Consider the following 21,587-nt stretch of genomic DNA (forward strand, 5'->3'; position numbering starts at 1 on the left):
CTGTCCCCTCCCACTCCCTGTCAGTCAATCCCATTCCCCTCCCTGTCCCCTCCCACTCCCTGTCAGTCAATCCCATTCCCCTCCCTGTCCCCTCCCACTCCCTGTCAGTCAAGCCCATTCCCCTCCCTGTCCCCTCCCACTCCCTGTCAGTCAATCCCATTCCCCTCCCTGTCCCCTCCCACTCCCTGTCAGTCAATCCCATTCCCCTCCCTGTCCCCTCCCACTCCCTGTCAGTCAATCCCATTCCCCTCCCTGTCCCCTCCCACTCCCTGTCAGTCAATCCCATTCCCCTCCCTGTCCCCTCCCACTCCCTGTCAGTCAATCCCACTCCCCTCCCTGTCCCCTCCCACTCCCTGTCAGTCAATCCCACTCCCCTCCCTGTCCCCTCCCACTCCCTGTCAGTCAATCCCATTCCCCTCCCTGTCCCCACCCACTCCCTGTCAGTCAATCCCATTCCCCTCCCTGTCCCCTCCCACTCCCTGTCAGTCAATCCCATTCCCCTCCCTGTCCCCTCCCACTCCCTGTCAGTCAATCCCATTCCCCTCCCTGTCCCCTCCCACTCCCTGTCAGTCAAGCCCATTCCCCTCCCTGTCCCCTCCCACTCCCTGTCAGTCAATCCCATTCCCCTCCCTGTCCCCTCCCACTCCGTCAGTCAATCCCATTCCCCTCCCTGTCCCCTCCCACTCCCTGTCAGTCAATCCCATTCCCCTCCCTGTCCCCTCCCACTCCCTGTCAGTCAATCCCATTCCCCTCCCTGTCCCCTCCCACTCCCTGTCAGTCAATCCCACTCCCCTCCCTGTCCCCTCCCACTCCCTGTCAGTCAATCCCACTCCCCTCCCTGTCCCCTCCCACTCCCTGTCAGTCAATCCCATTCCCCTCCCTGTCCCCACCCACTCCCTGTCAGTCAATCCCATTCCCCTCCCTGTCCCCTCCCACTCCCTGTCAGTCAATCCCATTCCCCTCCCTGTCCCCTCCCACTCCCTGTCAGTCAATCCCACTCCCCTCCCTGTCCCCTCCCACTCCCTGTCAGTCAATCCCACTCCCCTCCCTGTCCCCACCCACTCCCTGTCAGTCAATCCCACTCCCCTCCCTGTCCCCACCCACTCCCTGTCAGTCAATCCCATTCCCCTCCCTGTCCCCACCCACTCCCTGTCAGTCAATCCCATTCCCCTCCCTGTCCCCACCCACTCCCTGTCAGTCAATCCCATTCCCCTCCCTGTCCCCACCCACTCCCTGTCAGTCAATCCCATTCCCCTCCCTGTCCCCACCCACTCCCTGTCAGTCAATCCCATTCCCGCCCTGTCCTGTCCCAGTTCCTTCCATTCTTCGCACCATATCCCAGTCCCCTTCCAGTCCCTCCCCTTCCCTTCACAGTCCTTCCAAATCCCCTCACAGACTCTTCCAGGCCCCTCCGAGTACCTTTCAGACGTTTCCACTCCCCTCCCCCTACCTCCCAGTCCATCCCAGTCACTTCCAATCCCTCCACTCCATCCCTGATCCCTTCCCACTCCATCCAATTCCACTCCTTTCCCAGTACATCCCACCCCCCATCCTAGTCCTTCTCTGTCCCTTCCAGTCCTCTCCCATTGCCCTCCCAGTCCTAAGCCAGTACTTTCCAGTCCCATCCCAGTCCCAGTCCTCTCCCATTTCCTCTCAATCCACTCCCAGTCCCACCCAGCCTCACCCAATCCTTCCTAGTCCATCCCACTAGCTCCCAGTATGTCCCGCTCCCCTTCCACTCACCTCCCAAGTCCCTCCCAGTCCCCTCCCACTCCCTCCTAATCCCCTCCCAGTCCCCAGGCCCCTCCCAGTCACTCACAATCCATTCCAGATCCCTTCCCATTCCCTCCCAATCCCCTCCCACTCACTCCCATTCCTCTCCCACTTCCCACCAGTCCTTCCCATTCCCCTCCCTGTCCCATCCCAGCACCTCTCAGTCCCATTCCCCCTCCCTGACACCTCTCAGGCCCTTTCCCAATCCTCTCCCACTTTTGCTCAGTCCTTACCAGATCCCTTCCCAGTCCATCCTACTCCCTCCCACTCCATCCCTCCTCGTTCCTCTGAATTCCACCCACTCCCTCCAAATCCCCTCCCAGTCTCTCACAATCTCATTCCTCTCCTTTCCCAGTACATCCCACTCCCCACCCAGTCCTCTCTCAGTCCCTTCCAATCCTCTCCCATTTCCCTCCCAGTCCCAATCCAGTCCTTTCCAGGCCCATCCCACTCCTCTCCCAGTCTCTCCCAGTCCCCAGTGCCATTCCAGTCCTCTCCCAGTCACTCACAATCCATTCCAGATCCCTCTTCATTCCCTCCCAATCTACTCCCACTTCATTCCACTATCTCCCAGTATATCCCAATCCCCTCCACTAACTCCCAAGCCCAGTGCATCCCATTCCTCTCCCAGTTCCCAACAGTCCTTCCCATTACTCTCCCTGTCCCTCCCAGTCCCATTCCCTCTCTGTCACCTATCAGTCTCCTTCCCAGACGCAACCACTCTCTCTCACTCCCCTCCCAGTACCATCCCAGCTTCACATAATCCAATTCCACTCCTTTCCCAGTACATCACACTCCCCTCACAGTCCTCTCCCATTGCCCTCCCAGTCCTAAGCCAGTCCTTCCCAGTCCATCCCACTAGCTCCCAGTATGTCCCACTCCCCTCCCAGTCCCTTCCAATCCTCTCCCATTTCCCTCCCAGTCCCAATCCAGTCCTTTCCAGCTCCATCCCAGTCCCCTACCAGTCTCTCCCAGTCCCTAGTGCCATTCCAGTCCTCTCCCAGTCACTCACAATCCATTCCAGATCCCTCTCCATTCCCTCCCAATCCATTCCCAATCTATTCCACTATCTCCCAGTATATCCCAGTCCCCTCCACTAACTCCCAAGCCCCTCTTCCTCTCTCCCAGGCCCTCCACATCCCCTCCCAGGCCATCCCAGTCCCTCACAATCCCTCCACTCCATCCCTCATCCTTTCCCACTTCCCTCTCAGTCTCCTCCCACTCCTCCCCAGTCCCTCCCAATCCCATCCCACTTCCCAGCTCTCCCTCCCATTCCCCTCCCTGCCTCTCCCACTCACTCACAATCACCCTAGTCTGGAAGGGGACTGGGGCATACTGGGAGACACTGGGAAGGACTGGATTGGGACTGGGACGGTCTGGGAGAGGACTGGGAAGGAATGGGGCAGGACTGCGAGGGACTGAGGACTGGGAGGGGACTGGGATGAGTCCTTTCCCAGTCCAACTCCAGTCCCTCACAGTCCTCTCCCATTTCCTCCCAGTCCTCTATCAGTCCCACCCAGCCCCCTCCCAATCCTTCCCAGACCATCCCACTGGCTCCCAGTATATCCCAGGCCCCTCCCACGCCACTCCAACCACCTTTCACACACTCCCCCTACCTGCCCAGTCCCCTCCCAGTCACTCACAATCCTTTCCAAATCCCCTCCCTGTCCCATCCCAGTACCTCCCAGTCCAATTCCCCTCCCTGACACCTCTCAGGCCCCCCTCCCATTCCTCTCCCAGTTCAGCTCAGTCCTTCCCAGATCCCTTCCCAGCCCATCCTACTCCCTCCCACTCCATCCCACTCCCTTCCCGTTCCTCTGAATCCCACCCACTCACTCCCAACCCCTTCCCAGTCCCTCACTATCCCATTACACTCCTTTCCCACTACATCCCACTGCCCTCCCAGTCCTTTTCAGTCTTCTCCCAGTCCCAATCCAGTCCTTTCCAGCTCCATCCCAGTCCCCTCCCGCTCTGTCAGTCCCTCCTAGTCCCTTTCTATTGCCATTCCACTCACTCACAATCCATTCCAGATCCATTCCCAATCTCTCCCACTCCATCCCCCTATCTCCCAGTATATCCCAGTCCCCTCCACTAACTCCCGAGCCCCTATCACTCTCTCCCAGGCCCTCCACATCCCCTCCCAGTCCCTCCACTCCATCCCTCATCCTTTCCCACTTCCCTCCCACTACCTCTCAGTCCCTCCAAGTCTCCTCCCACGCCTCACCAGTCCCTCCAAATCCCATCCCACTTCCATCAGTCCCTCCCATTCCCCTCCCTGTCCCATCCCAAGACCTCCCAGGCCCATTCCTCTCCCTCACACCTCTCAGGCCCCTTCCCAGTCTCACCCAATCCCTCCCAGACCCACTCACTCCTTCCCAGATCCCTTCCCAGTCCATCCCACCCCCTCCCAATCCCCTCCCAGTCTCTCACAATCCCATTCCAGTCCTACCCAATCCCTCCTGGTCTCCTTCCAGTTCTCCTCAGTCCTTTCCAGGCCTCTCCCAATCCAAATCCAGTCCTTACCAGCCCCTTCCCACTCCCCTTCCCATCCCTCCCAATCCCCTCCCAGTCTCACCCAGCCCCCTTCCAATCCTTCCCAGTCCATCCCACTAGCTCCCAGTACATCCCAGTCCCCTCCCAGGCCACCCCAAAGACCTTTCACACCCTCCCACTACCTTCCCAGTCCCCTCCCAGTCACTCACAATTCATTCCAGATCCCTTCCCATTCCCTCTCAATGCCCTCCCAGGCCACTCTCCTCCCTGACACCGCTCAGGCCCCTTCCCACTCCATCCCAATGCCCTCCCAGTCTCCTCCAAGTCCTTCCCAGTTCCTCTCAATCCCTCCCAGTCCCTTCCTGGCCTCTCCCAGTTCCCTCACAGTCCTCTCCCAGTCCAGTACTTACCAGGTCCATCTCAGTCCCCTCCCAGTCTCTCTCAGTCCCGCCCAGTCCCTTCCCAGTCCAACTCCAGTCCTGTCCCAGTCCTCTATCACTCCCACCCAGCCCCATCCCAATCCTTCCCAGTCCATCCCACTAGCTCCCACAATATCCCAGTCCCCTTCCAGTCACCTCCCACTCCCTCCTAATCCCCTCCCTGTCCCCAGTCCCCTCCCAGTCACTCACAATTCATTCCAGATCCCTTTCCCTTCCCTCCCAATCCCCTTCCACTCCCTCCCATTCCATTTCATTCCTCTCCCACTTCCCAGCAGTCCCTCCCATTCCCCTCCCTGTCCCATCCCAGCAACTCCCAGTCCCATTCCCCTCCCTGACACCTCTCAGGCCCCCTCCCATTCCTCTCCCAGTTCAGCTCAGTCCTTCCCAGATCCCTTCCCAGTCCATCTCACTCCCTCCCACTCATCCCACTCCTTCCCCGTGCCTCTGAATCCCACCCACTCCCTCCCAAACCCCTCCCAGTCCCATCCCACTCTCTCACAATCCCATTCCACTCCTTTCCCAGTACATCCCACTCCGCACCCAGTTCTTTTCAGTCCCTTCCAATCCTCTCCCATTTCCCTCCCAGTCCTCTCCCAGTCCCAATCCAATCTTTCCAGGTCCATCCCAGTCCCCTACCAGTCACCTCCCACTCCCTCCTAATCCCCTCCCTGTCCCCAGTCCTCTCCCAGTCACACACAATCCATTCCAGATCCCTCTCCATTCCCTCCCAATCCACTCCCAATCTATTCCACTATCTCCCAGTATATCCCAGTCCCCTCCACTAACTCCCATGCCCCTCTCCCTCTCTCCCAGGCCCTCCACATCCCCTCCCAGGCCATCCCAGTCCCTCACAATCCCTCCACTCCATCCCTCATCCTTTCCCACTTCCCTCTCAGTCTCCTCCCACTCCTCCCCAGTCCCTCCCAATCCCATCCCACTTCCCAGCTCTCCCTCCCATTCCCCTCCCTGCCTCTCCCACTCACTCACAATCACCCTAGTCTGGAAGGGGACTGGGGCATACTGGGAGACACTGGGAAGGACTGGATTGGGACTGGGACGGTCTGGGAGAGGACTGGGAAGGAATGGGGCAGGACTGCGAGGGACTGAGGACTGGGAGGGGACTGGGATGAGTCCTTTCCCAGTCCAACTCCAGTCCCTCACAGTCCTCTCCCATTTCCTCCCAGTCCTCTATCAGTCCCACCCAGCCCCCTCCCAATCCTTCCCAGACCATCCCACTGGCTCCCAGTATATCCCAGGCCCCTCCCACGCCACTCCAACCACCTTTCACACACTCCCCCTACCTGCCCAGTCCCCTCCCAGTCACTCACAATCCTTTCCAAATCCCCTCCCTGTCCCATCCCAGCACCTCCCAGTCCAATTCCCCTCCCTGACACCTCTCAGGCCCCTTCCCAGTCCTCTCCCAGTTCAGCTCAGTCCTTCCCAGATCCCTTCCCACTCCCTCCCCGTTCCTCTGAATCCCACCCACTCACTCCCAATCCCTTCCCAGTCTCTCACAATCCCATTCCAGTCCTACCCAATCCCTCCTGGTCTCCTTCCAGTCTTCCTCAGTCCTTTCCAGGCCTCTCCCAATCCAAATCCAGTCCTTACCAGCCCCTTCCCACTCCCCTTCCCATCCCTTCCCTTCCCTCCCAATCCCCTCCCAGTCTCTCTCTGTCCCTCCCAGTCTGATCCCATTTCCTCCCAATCCCCTCCCAGTCTCACCCAGCCCCCTTCCAATCCTTCCCAGTCCATCCCACTCGCTCCCAGTACATCCCAGTCCCCTCCCAATGCCTTCCAGGCCACCCCAAAGACCTTTCACACCCTCCCACTACCTTCCCAGTCCCCTCCCAGTCACTCACAATCCATTCCAGATCCCTTCCCATTCCCTCCCAATGCCCTCCCAGGTCACTCCTCCCTGACACCTCTCAGGCCCCTTCCCACTCCATCCCAATGCCCTCCCAGTCTCCTCCAAGTCCTTCCCAGTTCCTCTCAATCCCTCCCACTCCCCCTCCCAGTCCCTTCCTGTCCTCTCCCAGTCCCAATCCAGTCCTTATCAGATCCATCTCAGTCCCCTCCCAGTCTCTCTCAGTCCCTCCCGGTCCCGTCCCAGTCCAACTCCAGTCCCGTCCCAGTCCTCTATCACTCCCACCCAGCCCCATCCCAATCCTTCCCAGTCCATCCCACTAGCTCCCACAATATCCCAGTCCCCTTCCAGTCACCTCCCACTCCCTCCTCATCCCCTCCCAGTCCCCAGTCCCCTCCCAGTCACTCACAATTCATTCCAGATGCCTTTCCCTTCCCTCCCAATCCCCTTCCACTCCCTCCCATTCCATCTCATTCCTCTCCCACTTCCCAGCAGTCCCTCCCATTCCCCTCCCTGTCCCATCCCAGCAACTCCCAGTCCCATTCCCCTCCCTGACACCTCTCAGGCCCCTTCCCAGTCCTCTCCCAGTTCAGCTCACTCCTTCCCAGATCCCTTCCCAGTCCATCTCACTCATCCCACTCCTTCCCCGTGCCTCTGAATCCCACCCACTCCCTCCCAGTCCCATCCCACTCTCTCACAATCCCATTCCACTCCTTTCCCAGTACATCCCACTCCACACCCAGTCCTTTTCAGTCCCTTCCAATCCACTCCCATTTCCCTCCCAGTCCCAATCCAGTCCTTTCCAGGTCCATCCAAGTCCCCTCTCAGTCTCTCCCAGTCCCTAGTGCTACCAGTCACCTCCCACTCCCTACTAATCCCCTCCCTGTCCCCAGTCCTCTCCCAGTCACTCACAATCCATTCCAGATCCCTCTCCATTCCCTCCCAATCCTCACCCACTCCATTCCACTATCTCCCAGTATATCCCAGTCCCCTCCACTAACTCCCAAGCCCCTATCCCTCTCTCCCTCCACATCCCCTCCCAGGCCATCCCAGTCCCTCCCAATCCCTCCACTCCATCCCTGATCCCTTCCCGCTCCATCCCATTCCCTCCCAGTCCGTCCCAATGCCCTCCCAGCCTCCTCCCAATCCCTCCCAGTCTCTCCCAATCCCCACACAGTCACAACCAGTTCCCTCCCAGTCCCTGACAATCCCTCACAGTCTGCACCCTGTGCCCCATCCCTGCCCGTCACACCCAGTTCCATCCCAGTCCCTCCCAGTCCCTCCCAATCAGGCTCCCTGGGAGGGGCTGGGAGGGAAATGAGAAGGATTGGGATAGAATTTGGAGGGCCTGGGAAGTTGTGGGATGGAAATGGGAGGGGACTGGGCGGGGGACTGGGAAGGAAGTGGGAGGCATTGGGAGGGAGTAGGAGAGAACTGTTAGGGACTGGGAGCGAGTTGGGAGGGAACTGGGAGGTACTGGAAAGGGATTTGGAGGGACTGGGAGGGGAGGGCTGGGGACTGGAACAGAAGTGGTAGGGACTGGGACAGACTGGGAGGGGACATGAAGGTGTGTTGGGGGTACTGGATGGAATTGGGAAGCACTGGGATGGGACTGGGCAGGAACTGCGAGGAAACTGGGAGGGTGTGGGAGGGAACCGGCAAAGACTGGGAGGGACTGGAGGGGACTGGGAAGAACTGGATGGGGAGTGGGAGGGACTGGAACAGAAGTGGGAGGGGAATGGAAGGGACTGGGAGGGAACTGGACCCCAACTGGGGCAAACTGGGCCCAAACTGGGACACACTCAACCCAAACTGCAGGGGAGTGGTCGCAGACTGGGGGGGTCTGGTCCCAAACTGGGGCACACTGTTCCCAAACTGGGGGGGACTGGTCCCGAACAGGGACACACTGTTCCCAAACTGGGGGGGGGCTGGTCCCAAACTGGGGGGACTGGTCCCAAACTGGGACGCACTGGAACAAAACTGGGGGGGCTGGTCCCGAACTGGGGCACACTGTTCCCAAACTGGGGGGGACTGGTCCCGAACAGGGACACACTGTTCCCAAACTGGGGGGGGACTGGTCCCAAACTGGGACGCACTGGAACAAAACTGGGGGGGCTGGTCCCGAACTGGGGCACACTGTTCCCAAACTGGGGGGCAGGTCCTGAACTGGGACGCACTGTTCCCAAACTGGGGGGGGCAGGTCCTGAACTGGGACACACTGTTCCCAAACTGGAGGGGGCTGGTCCCGAACTGGGACGCACTGTTCCCAAACTGGGGGGGGGCTGGTCCCGAACTGGGACGCACTGTTCCCAAACTGGGGGACTGGTCCCAAACTAGGGCACACTGTTCCCAAACTGGGGGGGACTGGTCCCGAACTGGGATGCACTGTTCCCAAACTGGGGGACTGGTCCCGAACTGGGACACACTGTTCCCAAACTGGGGGGGACTGGTCCCAAACTGGGATGCACTGTTCCCAAACTGGGATGCACTGTTCCCAAACTGGGATGCACTGTTCCCAAACTGGGGGACTGGTCCCGAACTGGGACGCACTGTTCCCAAACTGGGGGGGACTGGTCCTGAACTGGGACGCACTGTTCCCAAACTGGGGGGCTGGCCCAGCGCAGCCAATGGGAGCGCTGCTGCCCGAGCCCCACTGGCCAATCAGAGCGTGGCTCTGGCCCTCCTGCTCTGTCAGCGCCGGGAGGGAGGGAGGGAGGGGGGAGGGAGACCAAACGGCGGCAGGGGCACAGAGGAGGCTCCCAGCGCCCCCAGAGCAGCTCCCAGCGCCTCCAGGTAAGATTCCCAGTCCCATCAAGCCCCCTCCCAGTCCCTCCCAATTCCTCTGCAGTGCCTTCCAGTTCCCTCCCAGACCTCTCCCAGCCCCTCTCTAATCCCATCCCAGTCCCTGCCCAATCCTGCTACAGTCTCTTCCAGACCACCTCCCAGTCCCTCCCAGTCTGTCCCAGTTCTTCCTAGGAGCACTTTCAGTTCCCATCCAGGCCCCTTCCAAGTCCTCCCATTCCAGTCCTTTCCCAGTACAACCCAGTCCTCACCCAGTCCCAATCCAGTCCTTACCAGGTCCATCCCAGTCTCCTTTCAGTCTCTCTCTGTCCCTTCCAGTCCCTTCCAACTACCTTTCAGACCCTCCCAGTTCCTTTTCATTCCCTTCCCAGTCCCTTCTAAGTCCCCTCCCAGTCACTCACAATCCATTCCAGATCCCTTCCCATTCCCTCCAAGGCCCCTCCCACTCCATCTCAGTCAATCCCATTCCCCTCCCTGTCCCATCCCAGCACCTCCCAGGCCCATTCCCCTCCCTGACACCTCTCAGGCCCCTGCCCAGTCCCACCCAATCCCTCCCAGTCCCCTCCCCAGTTCCGCTTAATCCTTCCCAGTCCATCCCACTCCCTGCCACTCCATCCCAATGCCCTCCCAGTCCTTCCCAGTCTCCCACAGTTCCTCTGAATCCCACCCACTCCCTCCCAAATCCCCTCCCAGTCCCATCCCTGTCTCTCACAACCTCATTCCACTCCTTTCCCACTACATCTCACTCCCACTCCTCTCCGATTGCCTCCCAGTCCCCTCCCACTCACAAACCATTCCAGATCCCTTCCCATTCTCTCCCAATCCCATCCCACTTCCATCAATCCCTCCCATTCTCTTCCCAGTCCCATTCTAGGACCTCCCAGTCCCATTCCCCTCCCTGCCACCTCTCAGGCACCCTCCCAGCCTCACCCAATCCTTCCCAGTCACTTCAGTCATTCATAGATCCCTCCCCAGTCCATCCCACTCCTTCCCACTCCCAGTCCTCCCCAGCCCCTTCCAGGCCTCTCCCAGTTCCCTCGCACTCCTCTCCCAGTCCCAATCCAGTCCTTACAGGTCCATCCCAGTCCCCTCCCAGTCTCTCTCAGTCCCTCCCGGTCCCTTCCCAGTCCAACTCCAGGCCCCTCCCATTTCCTCCCAGTCCTCTATCACTCCCACCCAGCTTCCTCCCAATCCTTCCCAGTCCATCCCACTAGCTCCCAGAATATCCCAGTCTCCTTCCAGTCACCTCCCACTCCCTCTCAGTCCCCTCCAAGTCCCTTCCAGGTCCCTCCAACTACCTTCCCATTCCCCTCCCAGTCTGCTCCCACTCTGGCCCAGTCCCCTCCAGTCACTCACAATCCATTCCAGATCCCTTCCCATTTCCTCCCAATGCCCTCCTACTCCAGCCCAGTGCATCCCATTCCTCTCCCAGTTCCCAACAGTCCCTCCCATTACCCTCCCTGTCCCTCCCTGTCCCATTCCCCTGTCACCTCTCAGTCTCCTTCCCAGTCCCAACCACTCTCTCTCACTCCCCTCCCAGTCCCATCCCAGTCTCTCATAATCCAATTCCACTCCTTTCCCAGTACATCCCACTCCCCTTCCAGTCCTTCTCTGTCCCTTCCAGTCCTCTCCCACTGCGCCCCGAGTCCTAATCCAGTACTTACCAGGTCCATCCCAGTCCCATTCCAGTCCCAGTCCTCTCCATTTCCTCTCAATCCACTCCCAGTCCCACCCGGCCTCACCCAATCCTTCCCAGTCCATCCCACTAGCTCCCCAGTACATCCCAGTCCCCTTACAGTCACCTCCCAAGTCCCTCCCAGTCCCCTGTCCCCTCCCAGTCACTCACAATCCCATTCCTCTCCTTTCCCAGTACATCCCACTCGCTCCCAGTACATCCCAGTCCCCTTACAGTCACCTCCCAAGTCCCTCCCAGTCCCCTGTCCCCTCCCAGTCACTCACAATCCCATTCCTCTCCTTTCCCAGTACATCCCACTCCCCTCCCTGTCCCTTCCAATCCTCTCCCATTTCCCTCCCAGTCCCAATCCAGTCCTTTCCAGCTCCATCCCAGTCCCCTACCAGTCTCTCCCAGTCCCTAGTGCCATTCCAGTCCTCTCCCAGTCACTCACAATCCATTCCAGATCCCTCTCCATTCCCTCCCAATCCTCTCCCACTCAATTCCACCATCTTCCAGTATATCCCAGTCCCCTCCACTAACTCCCAAGCCACTATCCCTCTCTCCCTCCACATCCCCTCCCAGTCCCTCCACTCCATCCCTGATCCCTTCCCACTCCATCCCATTCCCTCCCAGTCTGTCCCAATGCCCTCCCAGTCTCCTCCCAATCCCTCCCAGTCTATCCCAGTCTCTCCCAATCCCCACACAGTCACATTCAATTCCCCTCCCTGACACCTCTCAGGCCCCTTCCCAGTCCTCTTCCAATTCAGCTCAATCCTTCCCAGATCCCTTCCCAGCCCATCCTACTCCATCCCACTCCATCCCCATTCCTCTGAATCCCACCCACTCACTCCCAATCCCTTCCCAGTCCCTCACTATCCCATTACACTCCTTTCCCACTACATCCCACAGCCCTCCCAGTCCTTTTCAGTCCTCTCCCAGTCCCAATCCAGTCCTTTCCAGCTCCATCCCAGTTCCCTACCACTCCCTCCTAGTCCCTTTCCATTGCCATTCCACTCACTCACAATCCATTCCAGATCCATTCCAAATCTCTCCCACTCCATCCCACTATCTCCCACTATATTCCAGTCCCCTCCACTAACTCCCGAGCCCCTATCCCTCTCTCCCAGGCCCTCCACATCCCCTCCCAGGCCATCCCAGTCCCTCCCAGTCCCTCCACTCCATCCCTCATCCTTTCCCACTTCCCTCCCACTACCTCTCAGTCCCTCCAAGTCTCCTCCCACGCCTCACCAGTCCCTCCCAATCCCATCCCACTTCCATCAGTCCCTCCCATTCCCCTCCCTGTCCCATCCCAGGGCCTCCCAGGCCCATTCCTCTCCCTCACACCTCTCAGGCCCCTTCCCAGTCTCACCCAATCCCTCCCAGACCCACTCACTCCTTCCCAGATCCCTTCCCAGTCCATCCCACTCCCTCCCAGTCTCTCACAATCACATTCCAGTCCTACCCAATCCCTCCTGATCTCCTTCCAGTCCTCCTCAGTCCTTTCCAGGCCTCTCCCAATCCAAATCCAGTCCTTACCAGCCCCTTCCCACTCCCCTCCCCATCCCTTCCCCTTCCCTCCCAATCCCCTCCCAGTCTCTCTCTGTCCCTCCCAGTCTGATCCCATTTCCTCCCAATCCCCTCCCAGTCTCACCCAGCCCCCTTCCAATCCTTCCCAGTCCATCCCACTCGCTCCCAGTACATCCCAGTCCCCTTCCAGTCACCTCCCACTCCCTCCTAATCCCCTCCCAGTCCCCAGTCCCCTTCCAGTCACTCACAATTCATTCCAGATCCCTTTCCCTTCCCTCCCAATCCCCTTCCACTCCCTCCCACTCCATCTCATTCCTCTCCCACTTCCCATCAGTCTCTCCCATTCCCCTCCCTGTCCCATCCCAGCACCTCCCAGTCCCACCCAATCCCCCCCAGTCCCCTCACAGTTCCACTCACTTTTTCCCAGATCCCTTCCCAGTCCATCCCAATGCCCTCCTGGTCTCCTCTCAGTCTTTCCTAGTCTCTCCCAGTTCCTCTGAATCCTACCCACTCCCTCCCAATGCCTTCCCAGTCCCTTCCAGGCCACCCCAACTACCTTTCACCTCCTCACACTACCTTTCCACTCCCCTGCCAGTCTCTTCCCAGTCCCCTCCCAGGCACTCACAATCCATTCCAGATCCCTTCCCATTCCTTTCCAATCCCCTCCCACTCTACCTCCTTCTTCTTCTTCTTCCCATCAGTCCCTCCCATTCCCTTCCCTGCCACCTCTCAGGCCCCTTCCCAGTCCCACCCAATCCCCCACAGTCCCCTCCCACTTCTGCTCCTTCCCAGGTCCCTTCAGATCCCTTCCCACACCATCCCACTCCCTCCCAGTCCATTCCAATGCCCTCTCAGGCTCCTCCTGGTCCTTCCCCGTTCCTCTCAATTCCACCCACTCTCTCCAATCCTCTCCCAGTCCCTCCCAGTCTCTCACAATCCCACTCCAGTCCTACCCAATCCCTCCTGGTCCCCTCCCAGTCTCTCACAATCCCATTCCAGTCCTTTCCCAACACATCCCACTCCCCTCCCAGCCCTTTCCAATCTCCTCCCAATCCCCTATCAGTCCCACACAGCCCCACCCAATCCTTCCCAGTCCATCCAACTAGCTCCCAGTATATCCCAGTCTCCTTCCAGTCCCCTCACACTCCCTCTCAATACTCTCCCAGGGCCTTCCAGGCCACCCCAACTACCTTTCACACCCTCACACTGCCTTCCCATTCCCCTCCCAGTATCTTCCCTGTCCACTCCCACTCTGGCCCAGTCCCCTCCAGTCACTCACAATCCATTCCAGATCCCTTCCCATTCCCTCCCAATGCCCTCCTACTCCAGCCCAGTGCATCCCATTCCTCCCCCAGTTCCCACCACTTCCTCCCATTACCATCCCTGTCCCTCCCAGACCCATTCTCCTCACTGCCACCTCTCAGTCTCCTTCCCAGTCCCATCCCAGTCTCTCATAATCCCACTCCAGTCATTTCCCAGTACATCCCACTCCCCTCCCAGACCTTCTCTGTCCCTTCCACTCCTCTGTCATTTTTCTCCCAGTCCTAATCCAGTCCTTAGCAGGTCCACCTCAGTCCCCTCCCAGTCTCAGTCCAACTCCAGTCCCTCCCAACCTCTCCCAGTTCCTCTCAATCCACTCCCAGTCCCACCCAGCCTCACCCAATCCTTCCCAGTCCATCCCACTAGCTCCCAGTACATCCCAATCCCTTCCAATCCCCTCCCACTCTGGCTCAGTGCCCTCCCAGTCACTCATAATCCATTCCAGACCCCATCACATTCCCTCCCAATCCCCTCCCACTCCCTCCAAGCCCAGCCCATTCCTTTCTAACTTCCCATCAGTCTCTCCCATTCCCCTCCCTGCCCCATCCCACTACCTCCCAGTCCCATTCCCCTCCCTGGCACCTCTCAGGCCCCTTCCCAGTCCCCTCCCAGTTCAGCTCAGTTGTTCCCAGTCCCACCCACTCTCTCTCAGTCCCCTCCCAGTCCCAGCCCAGTCTCTCACAATCCAATTCCACTCCTTTCCCAGGACATCCCACTCCCCTCCCTGTCCTTTTCAGTCCCTTCCAGATCTTTCCCAGTTCCCTCACAGTCATCTCCTAGTCCCTCCCAGTCTCAGTCCAGTCGTCATCAGGTCCATCCCAGTCTCTCCCAGTCCCTCCCAAGCCCCTATCAGTCCCACCCAGCCCTCCCCCAATCCTTCCCAGTCCATCCCACAGTCTCCCAGTATATCCCAGTCCCCTTCCAGTCCTTTCCCATTCCCTCCCATTTCTCCACAAGTTCCCATGAGTCCCTCACAATCTCCTCCCTATCCCATCCCAGTACCTCCCAGTCCCACTTCCCTCCCTGCCACCTCTCAGGCCCCTTCCCAGTCCCATCCAATCCCTCACAGTCCCCTCCCAGTTCCACTATTCCCAGTCCATCCCACTCCCAGTCTCCTCCCGGTCCTTCCCAGTTCCTCTGAATCCCACCCACTCCCTACAACCCCCTCCCAGTCCCACCCCAGTCTCTTTCAATCCCATCCCACTCCTTTCCCAGTACATCCCAGTCCCCTCCCAGTTCTTCTCAGTACCCTCCAGGCCTCTCCCAATCCAATCCTCACCAGTCCCTTCCCAGTCCATCCCAATCCCCTCCTAGTCCCTTCCAGTGCCCTCCAACTACCTTTCACACCCTCCCACTACCTTTCCACTCCCCTCCCACTCTGGCCCAGTCCCCTCCCAGTCCCAATCCATTCCAAACTCCTTCCTATTCCCCCCAATCCTCTCCCTGGCCCAGTCCCCTCCCTGCCACCTCTCAGTCCTCCTCAGTCCCTTCCAGGCCTATCCCAGTTCCCTCACAGTCCTCTCCCAGTACCTCCCAGTCCAAATCCAGTCCTTACCAGGTCCATCCCGGTCCCTTCCCAGTCCCATTCCAGTCCTCTCCCATTTCCTTCCAATCCTCTATCACTCCCACCCAGCCCCTCCCAATCCTTCCCAGTCCATCCCCCTAGCTCCCAGTCTATCCCAATCCCTTCCCAGTCCCCTCCCACTCTCTCACAATCCATTCCAGATCCCCTCCCAGGCCATCTCATTCCTCTCCCACTTCCCATCAGTCCCTCCCATTCCCCTCCCTGTCCCATCCCAGTACCTCCCAGTCCCATTCCCCTCCCTGACAGCTCTCTGTCCCCTTCCCAATCCCTCCCAGTCCCCTCACTCCTTCCCAGATCCCTTCCCAGCCCAGCCCACTCTCAGTCCATCCCAGACTCTCCCAGTTCCTCTGAATCCCACTCACTCCCTCCCAATCCCCTCCCAGTTCCATCCCAGTCTCACAATCCCATTCCAGGCCTTTCCCAGTACATCCCAGTCCTTCTCAGACCCTTCCAGGCCTCTCCTAATACCCTCCCAGTCCTCTCCCAGTCCCAATCCAGTCTTTAACCAGGTCCAACCCATTCCCCTCCCATTCTCTCTCTGGCCTTCCCCCCCCCTTCCCAGTTCCACACCAGTTCCTCCCAGTCCATCCCATTGCCCTCTCAGTCCCTTCGCAGTACCTCCCAGTCCCATACCCCTCCATGCCACCTCAGTCCCCTTCCCAGTCCATCCCAGTCCCCTCGAGTCTCTCCCAGATCCCTTCCCAGTCCATCCAACTCTCTCCCAGTTCCTCTGAATCCCACCCACTCCCTCCCAGTCCCTCACAATCCCATTCCACTCCTTTCCCAGTACTTTCACATTCCCAGTCCTTCCCAGTCCCTTCCAGGCCCATCCCAGTTCTCTCCCAGTCCTAATCTAGTTCTTGCCAGGTCCATCCCAGTCCCCTCCCAGTCTCTCCCAGTCCCTCCCAGTTCTCTATCACTCCCACCCAGTCCTCTCCCAATCCTTCCCAGTCTATCCTACTGGCTCCCAGTATACCCCAGTCCCCTTCCAGTCCCCTTCATCAGCTCCCAATCCCCATCACTGTCTCCCAGTCCCTCCAAATCCCCTCCCAGTGCCTTCCCACTGCCTCCCACTGCCTCCCAGTCCCTCATCCTTTCCCACTTCCCTCCCACTACCTCTCAGTCTCCTCCCACTCCTCGCCAGTCCCTCCCAATCCCATCCCACTCCCCATCTGCCCCTCCTGTTCCCCTCCATGGCTCTCCCAGTCACTCACAATCACTCCCAGTCCCTCATCAATCCCTTCCCACTCCATCCCACTCCCTCCCAGTCTCCTCCCAATCCCTCCCAGTTCCTCTGAATCCCCCCCAGTCTAGCCTGGTCCCCTCCTAGTCCTTCTCAGTGTCTCCCAAACCCCTCCCAGTCTGGCTTAGTCTCTCCAAGTCCCTCCCAGACCATCCCATTCCTCTTCCAGTTCCAAGTAGTCCCTCGCAATCCCCTCCCAGTCTCTCCCAATCCCTCCCAGTCACTCATTTATTCCTTCCCACTCCACCCCAGTCCCTCCCAGTCTCTCTGAATTCCTCCCACTCTCTCCCAATCCCTTCCAGTCCCTCCCAGTCTCTCCAAACTCATTCCACATCCCCTCACACTCTCTCCCAATCCCTTCCAGTCCCTCCCAGTCTCTCCAAACTCATTCCACATCCCCTCTCACTCTCTCCCAATCCCTTCCAGTCCCTCCCAGTCTCTCCAAACTCATTCCACACCCCCTCTCACTCTCTCCCAATCCCTTCCAGTCCATCCCAGTCCCCTCCCATTTCCTCCCAGTCCCCATCAGTCCCACCCAGCTCCCTCCCAGTCCATTCCTCTACTTCCCAGTATATCCCATTCCCCTTCCAGTCCCCTCCAGGAACTCCCAATCCCCTATCACTCTCTCCCAGTCCCTCTGCAGGCTTCCCACTCCCTCCCAGTTCTTCTCAGTGCCTCCCAAACCCCTCCCAGCCTGGCTCAGTCTCAGCCTCTCCAAGTCCTTTCCCAGTCCCTCCAAGTCCATCCCATTCCTCTCCCTGTTCCCATCAGTCCCTCCCATTCCCCTTCCTGTCCCATCCCAGGACCTCCCAGTCCCATTCCCTTCCCTGACACCTCTCAGTCCCATTCCAGCCCATCCCACTCCTTCCCAGTCCATCCCAGTCTCTTGCAATCCCCCCAGAGCCTTTCCCAATACCCTCCCATGCCAAATTCCCTCTCAGTCTCTTCCAATTCCTTCTGATCCCTTCCAGATGCCTTCCCACTCCCTCCCATTGCCAGTCCAGTCCCCTCTCAGTCCAGCCCAGTCTCTCTCAGTCCTTCCCAGTCCCCTTCCAGTCCCACCCAGCCCCTCACAATCCCTCCCTGTCCATTCCACTATCTCCCAGTATATCCCAGTCTCCTTCCAGTCCCCTCAGTAACTCCCAATCCCCTATCACTCTCTCCCAGTCCCTCCAATTCCCCTCCCAGCCCCTTCCCAGTCCCCTCCCACTACCTCCCAGGCCTTCCCCATCCCAATCCCTTCAGGCCATCCCTGATGCCTTCCCAGACCCCTCCCTCTCCTCCCAATCCCTCCCAGTCACTCTCAGTTCCACTGAATCCCTCTCACTGCCTCCCAAACACCTCCCAGTCTGGCTCAGTCTCTCTCAGCCTCTCCAAGTCCCTTCCCAGTCCCTCCCATTCCACTCCCAGTTCCCATCAGTCCCTCCAAATCCCCTCACAGGCCCTTCCCAGTCCATCCCAGTCCATCCCACTCAATCCCAATGCCCTCCCAGTCTCCTCCCAATCCCAGTCTCTCCCACTTCCACTGAATCCATCCCAATCCCTCCCAGTCTGGCCCTGTCCTCTCCTAGTTCCCTCCCAATTGCCTTCATTCCCATTCCTGTCCTTTCCTCCTCCATCCCATTCCCCTCCCAGCCCCTCCCCAGTCCATCCCAGTCTCTCTCAGTCCCAGTCCCTTCCAGTCCTCTCCCATTTCCTCCCAACCCCCTTCAGCCCTACCCATTCCCCTCCCAGTCACTCACATTCCCTCCCAGGCCCTCATGCATCCCTTCCCACTCCCTCCCAATGCCCTCCCAGTCTCCTCCCAACCCCTCCTGGTGTCTCCCAGTCCCTCTGGACCCCTGCCAGCCGGGCAGCAGAAAGGCAGCAGCAGGAGCACATCCCAGCAGTAAAAGGATGTTAAATCCACCCCGACACAGGCACACAAAAGCCTCTGCAGGCAGCACAGCCTCGGCCCCTAGCCCAGCCCCTGCTCAGCTGCCCTGGCACCGCTGCCTCTGGGGCTCCACTGCCATCAGCCCAGAGCCAAGCTGCAAAGGCTGCACTGCACCAGCACCAACTGCACTGTGGCACAGGCTGCTGGCACAGCTGCCTCTCTGCCCAAGCACAGCCCTGAGCACCAAGTGGCACAGCTGCACAAGTGACCTGCTTTGGCCAGCACAGCAACGAGGCCCAGGCAGCTCTGCCTTCTGGCTGCCACCTCCTGCACAGTGCCCCCAGAGTGCCCCTGAGGGGAACAGCTCCCCGAGGGAGACCTTAGCTGCAGCAGCACTGCCCAGCAGCCTCTCCAGGGCAGAGGCCTCTCCCCACACCTGAACACCCCCTTCAGTTTTCACTCCCTCACACCCTGAGCTTCTCCTCTGCAACCATCAGCACACTGAAAGGCCTAAGAGAAGGCTTTAAGCAAGGCTGGCACTTGGCACCAACTCACCACAGAGACATTTCTGCCCCCACAGCCACAGGAAATCCATTTCTGAACCAGCTGCAAGCAGCAATTGCATTTCAAACAGCTCCACGGCCTGGTACCAAAGCATCCCACCCTGCCAGGGCTTGGGGCTGAGGCTGAGTGCAGATCTGCAGCTGGGCTGGGGCAAAGCAGTTCAGCTCCCTGCAAAAAGAGAGAACAAACACAGCAGAGAACTCTCACCCAGGCACAAACAACAGAGACAGAAAGAGGGAGGCAACCTCCAGAGGACCCCAGGCCAACTTAGATGCCCACAATGCCCCTTCTGATGCCCCTGAACCCTGCTGCATGACCCCAGGCCCATTTTACCTGTCCCCAGACCCTTTTGAGGGCCCCCAGGCTCACTGCAGATGAGCCCAGAAGCCTCTAGCACAGCCCCAGACCTTTTTAGAGACCCCAGAACCCCTCTACACACTCACAGATCTCCCTTAGATGCCTCCAGACCCACTTTAGATCCAGCCCCACCGCTTTAGATGCCCCCAGACCACTTTACATGTCCCCAAAAGACCTCTTGATACTCACAGACCCATTTTAGATACCCCCAGATCCCCTTTGGCCCCCTCAGAATCCCCTTAGGAGCCCCCAGATGGCCTTTAGCTGCCTCCAAAGCCCCTTCAGACGCCACTCAAGCCCCTCAGCAGCACCTGGCAGCAAGCAGCACCTTGCCAGGTCCCTCTCAACTCCTTCAGGACCCTGCAGAGGTACCCTTGGAGCACCAAAGGGCTTCCCCCAGAGACCCCCAGACACCTCTGTATGACCCCAGAACCCTTTAGATGCCCTCAGATCCCACTTTGATACCCCCACACTCACCTCACATGTACACAGACCCCTGCACAGGCTTACAGACCCTTTCTGGGGAGCCCAGAACCCCTCCAGATGCTCCCAGACTCCCTACACAAGCACCCAGATCCTCTGTGTCACCCCCAAAGGCCTCTGCACACCCCCAGACTGCCCTGACACCCCGCAGGGGGCATGGCTGCAGGTCCCAGGCCCTCAGGGGACACTGAAACACAGAGCAAGACCTCCCCAAACCCTGGGGCACCCCAAACTCGACACCTCACAGCTCCACAGACGAGCCCAGATACTGTGAGGGCTTTGCAGAGAGCCCCAAACCTCACTGAGAGCATCCCCAGCTCCTCTGGGATCCTCCAGACACCCCCAGGAGCCCCCAGGGGAAGACTGAGAGGCCTCACAGCCCCCTCGGGTACCCACAAACCCCATTCTGATGCCCCCAGACCCCTTCAGATGCCCCCAAAAGGCCTTTCGATAGCCCCCAGACCCCCTTGTCGCTCCCAAAACCCCTTCAGACGCCCCCGGCTCACCTGCAGGGGCCGGCAGGGCAGTGGCTGGCAGGTCCAGGCTTGGACACTGAACACCAGAGGGGCACAGCCCCAAATCCTCAGCTCCCCAAGCCCCGAGACTGCCCAGCAGAGCCCACGGACTGTGGGGACCCCACAGAGACCCCTAAAGAGCTCACCGAGAGCCACTCAGATCCCGCCCGAATCCTGCGGCGCCCACAGAGGCCACACAGCTCCAGAGACACTGCCCAGCTCCTCTGGGACCATCGGAGCCCACAGGGGACACCCAGAGGCTTACAGGCGCCTCCATGCGCCCCGCAGCCCTTGGGACGCTGCCAGACCCACTCCAGGGGCCCGCACAGCCCCTCCCGAGGGGCGGCAACGCTGAGCGGCCTGGGAAGCAGCTCCGCCGGGCCCCGCTCAGAGCGACACAGAAAACTCACCACGCACTAAGGACAATCCCTGCGGCACTGCTACGGACACTCACCGGCACTGCAAAGCCCTCCTCGGCCCGGCCCGGCCCGGCCCCGCTGCCGCTCCACGCCGCTGCCGCCGCAGCCTTCCCCCCGCAGGCCTCTCAGCACGGCCCCGGCCCCGCATGCGTAACGAGGCGGCAGAGCAGGACGCATTGCGCCAGCTCCGCACCCCGCACAGCGACCCAACGCATGCGCGCAGCGCTCACTGCTGCCACCCTGTGCTTAACTGCCGGCATGCAGCTCCCTGGGGACCGTGCTCGCTGCAGCCACCCCTTGCTTAACTAGCGGCACTGCAGCTCCCTGGGGACCGTGCTCGCTGCTGCCAACCCTGTGCTTAATGACCGGCACGCAGCTCCCTGGGGACCGTGCATCGCTGCTGCCACCCTGTGCTTAATTTCGGCACTGCAGCTCCTGGGGACCGTGCTCGCTGCTGCCACACTGGTGCTTAATTGTCGGCACTGCAGCTCCCTGGGGACCGTGCTCGCTGCGGCCATCCCTGGGTAATTGTCGCACTGCAGTTCGCTGGGACCGTGCTCGCTTGATGCCAAGTGTGTTTAATTGTCGGCACTGGCAGTTCGATGGGACCGTGATCCATTAGCAACGGGGCCGCGGCACGGCGCATGTGCG

The 21,587-nt window shown here is 59.7% G+C and overlaps 1 protein-coding gene across 1 annotated transcript in view; it reads right to left on the minus strand.

The window, feature by feature from the left end:
• The window catches only part of LOC135180221 (uncharacterized), a 32,494-nt gene extending 11,381 nt beyond the window's left edge, over positions 1–21,113 (minus strand). The window contains exon 1 of the mRNA XM_064152593.1: positions 20,972–21,113. Within this exon, the coding sequence (XP_064008663.1) occupies positions 20,972–21,113 (142 nt within the window). The remainder of the gene's footprint in view (positions 1–20,971) is intronic.
• Between the last annotated feature and the right edge of the window lie 474 nt (positions 21,114–21,587).

The sequence above is a fragment of the Pogoniulus pusillus genome, chromosome 1 (assembly GCF_015220805.1).
Source record: "Pogoniulus pusillus isolate bPogPus1 chromosome 1, bPogPus1.pri, whole genome shotgun sequence".
Lineage (NCBI taxonomy): Eukaryota > Metazoa > Chordata > Aves > Piciformes > Lybiidae > Pogoniulus > Pogoniulus pusillus.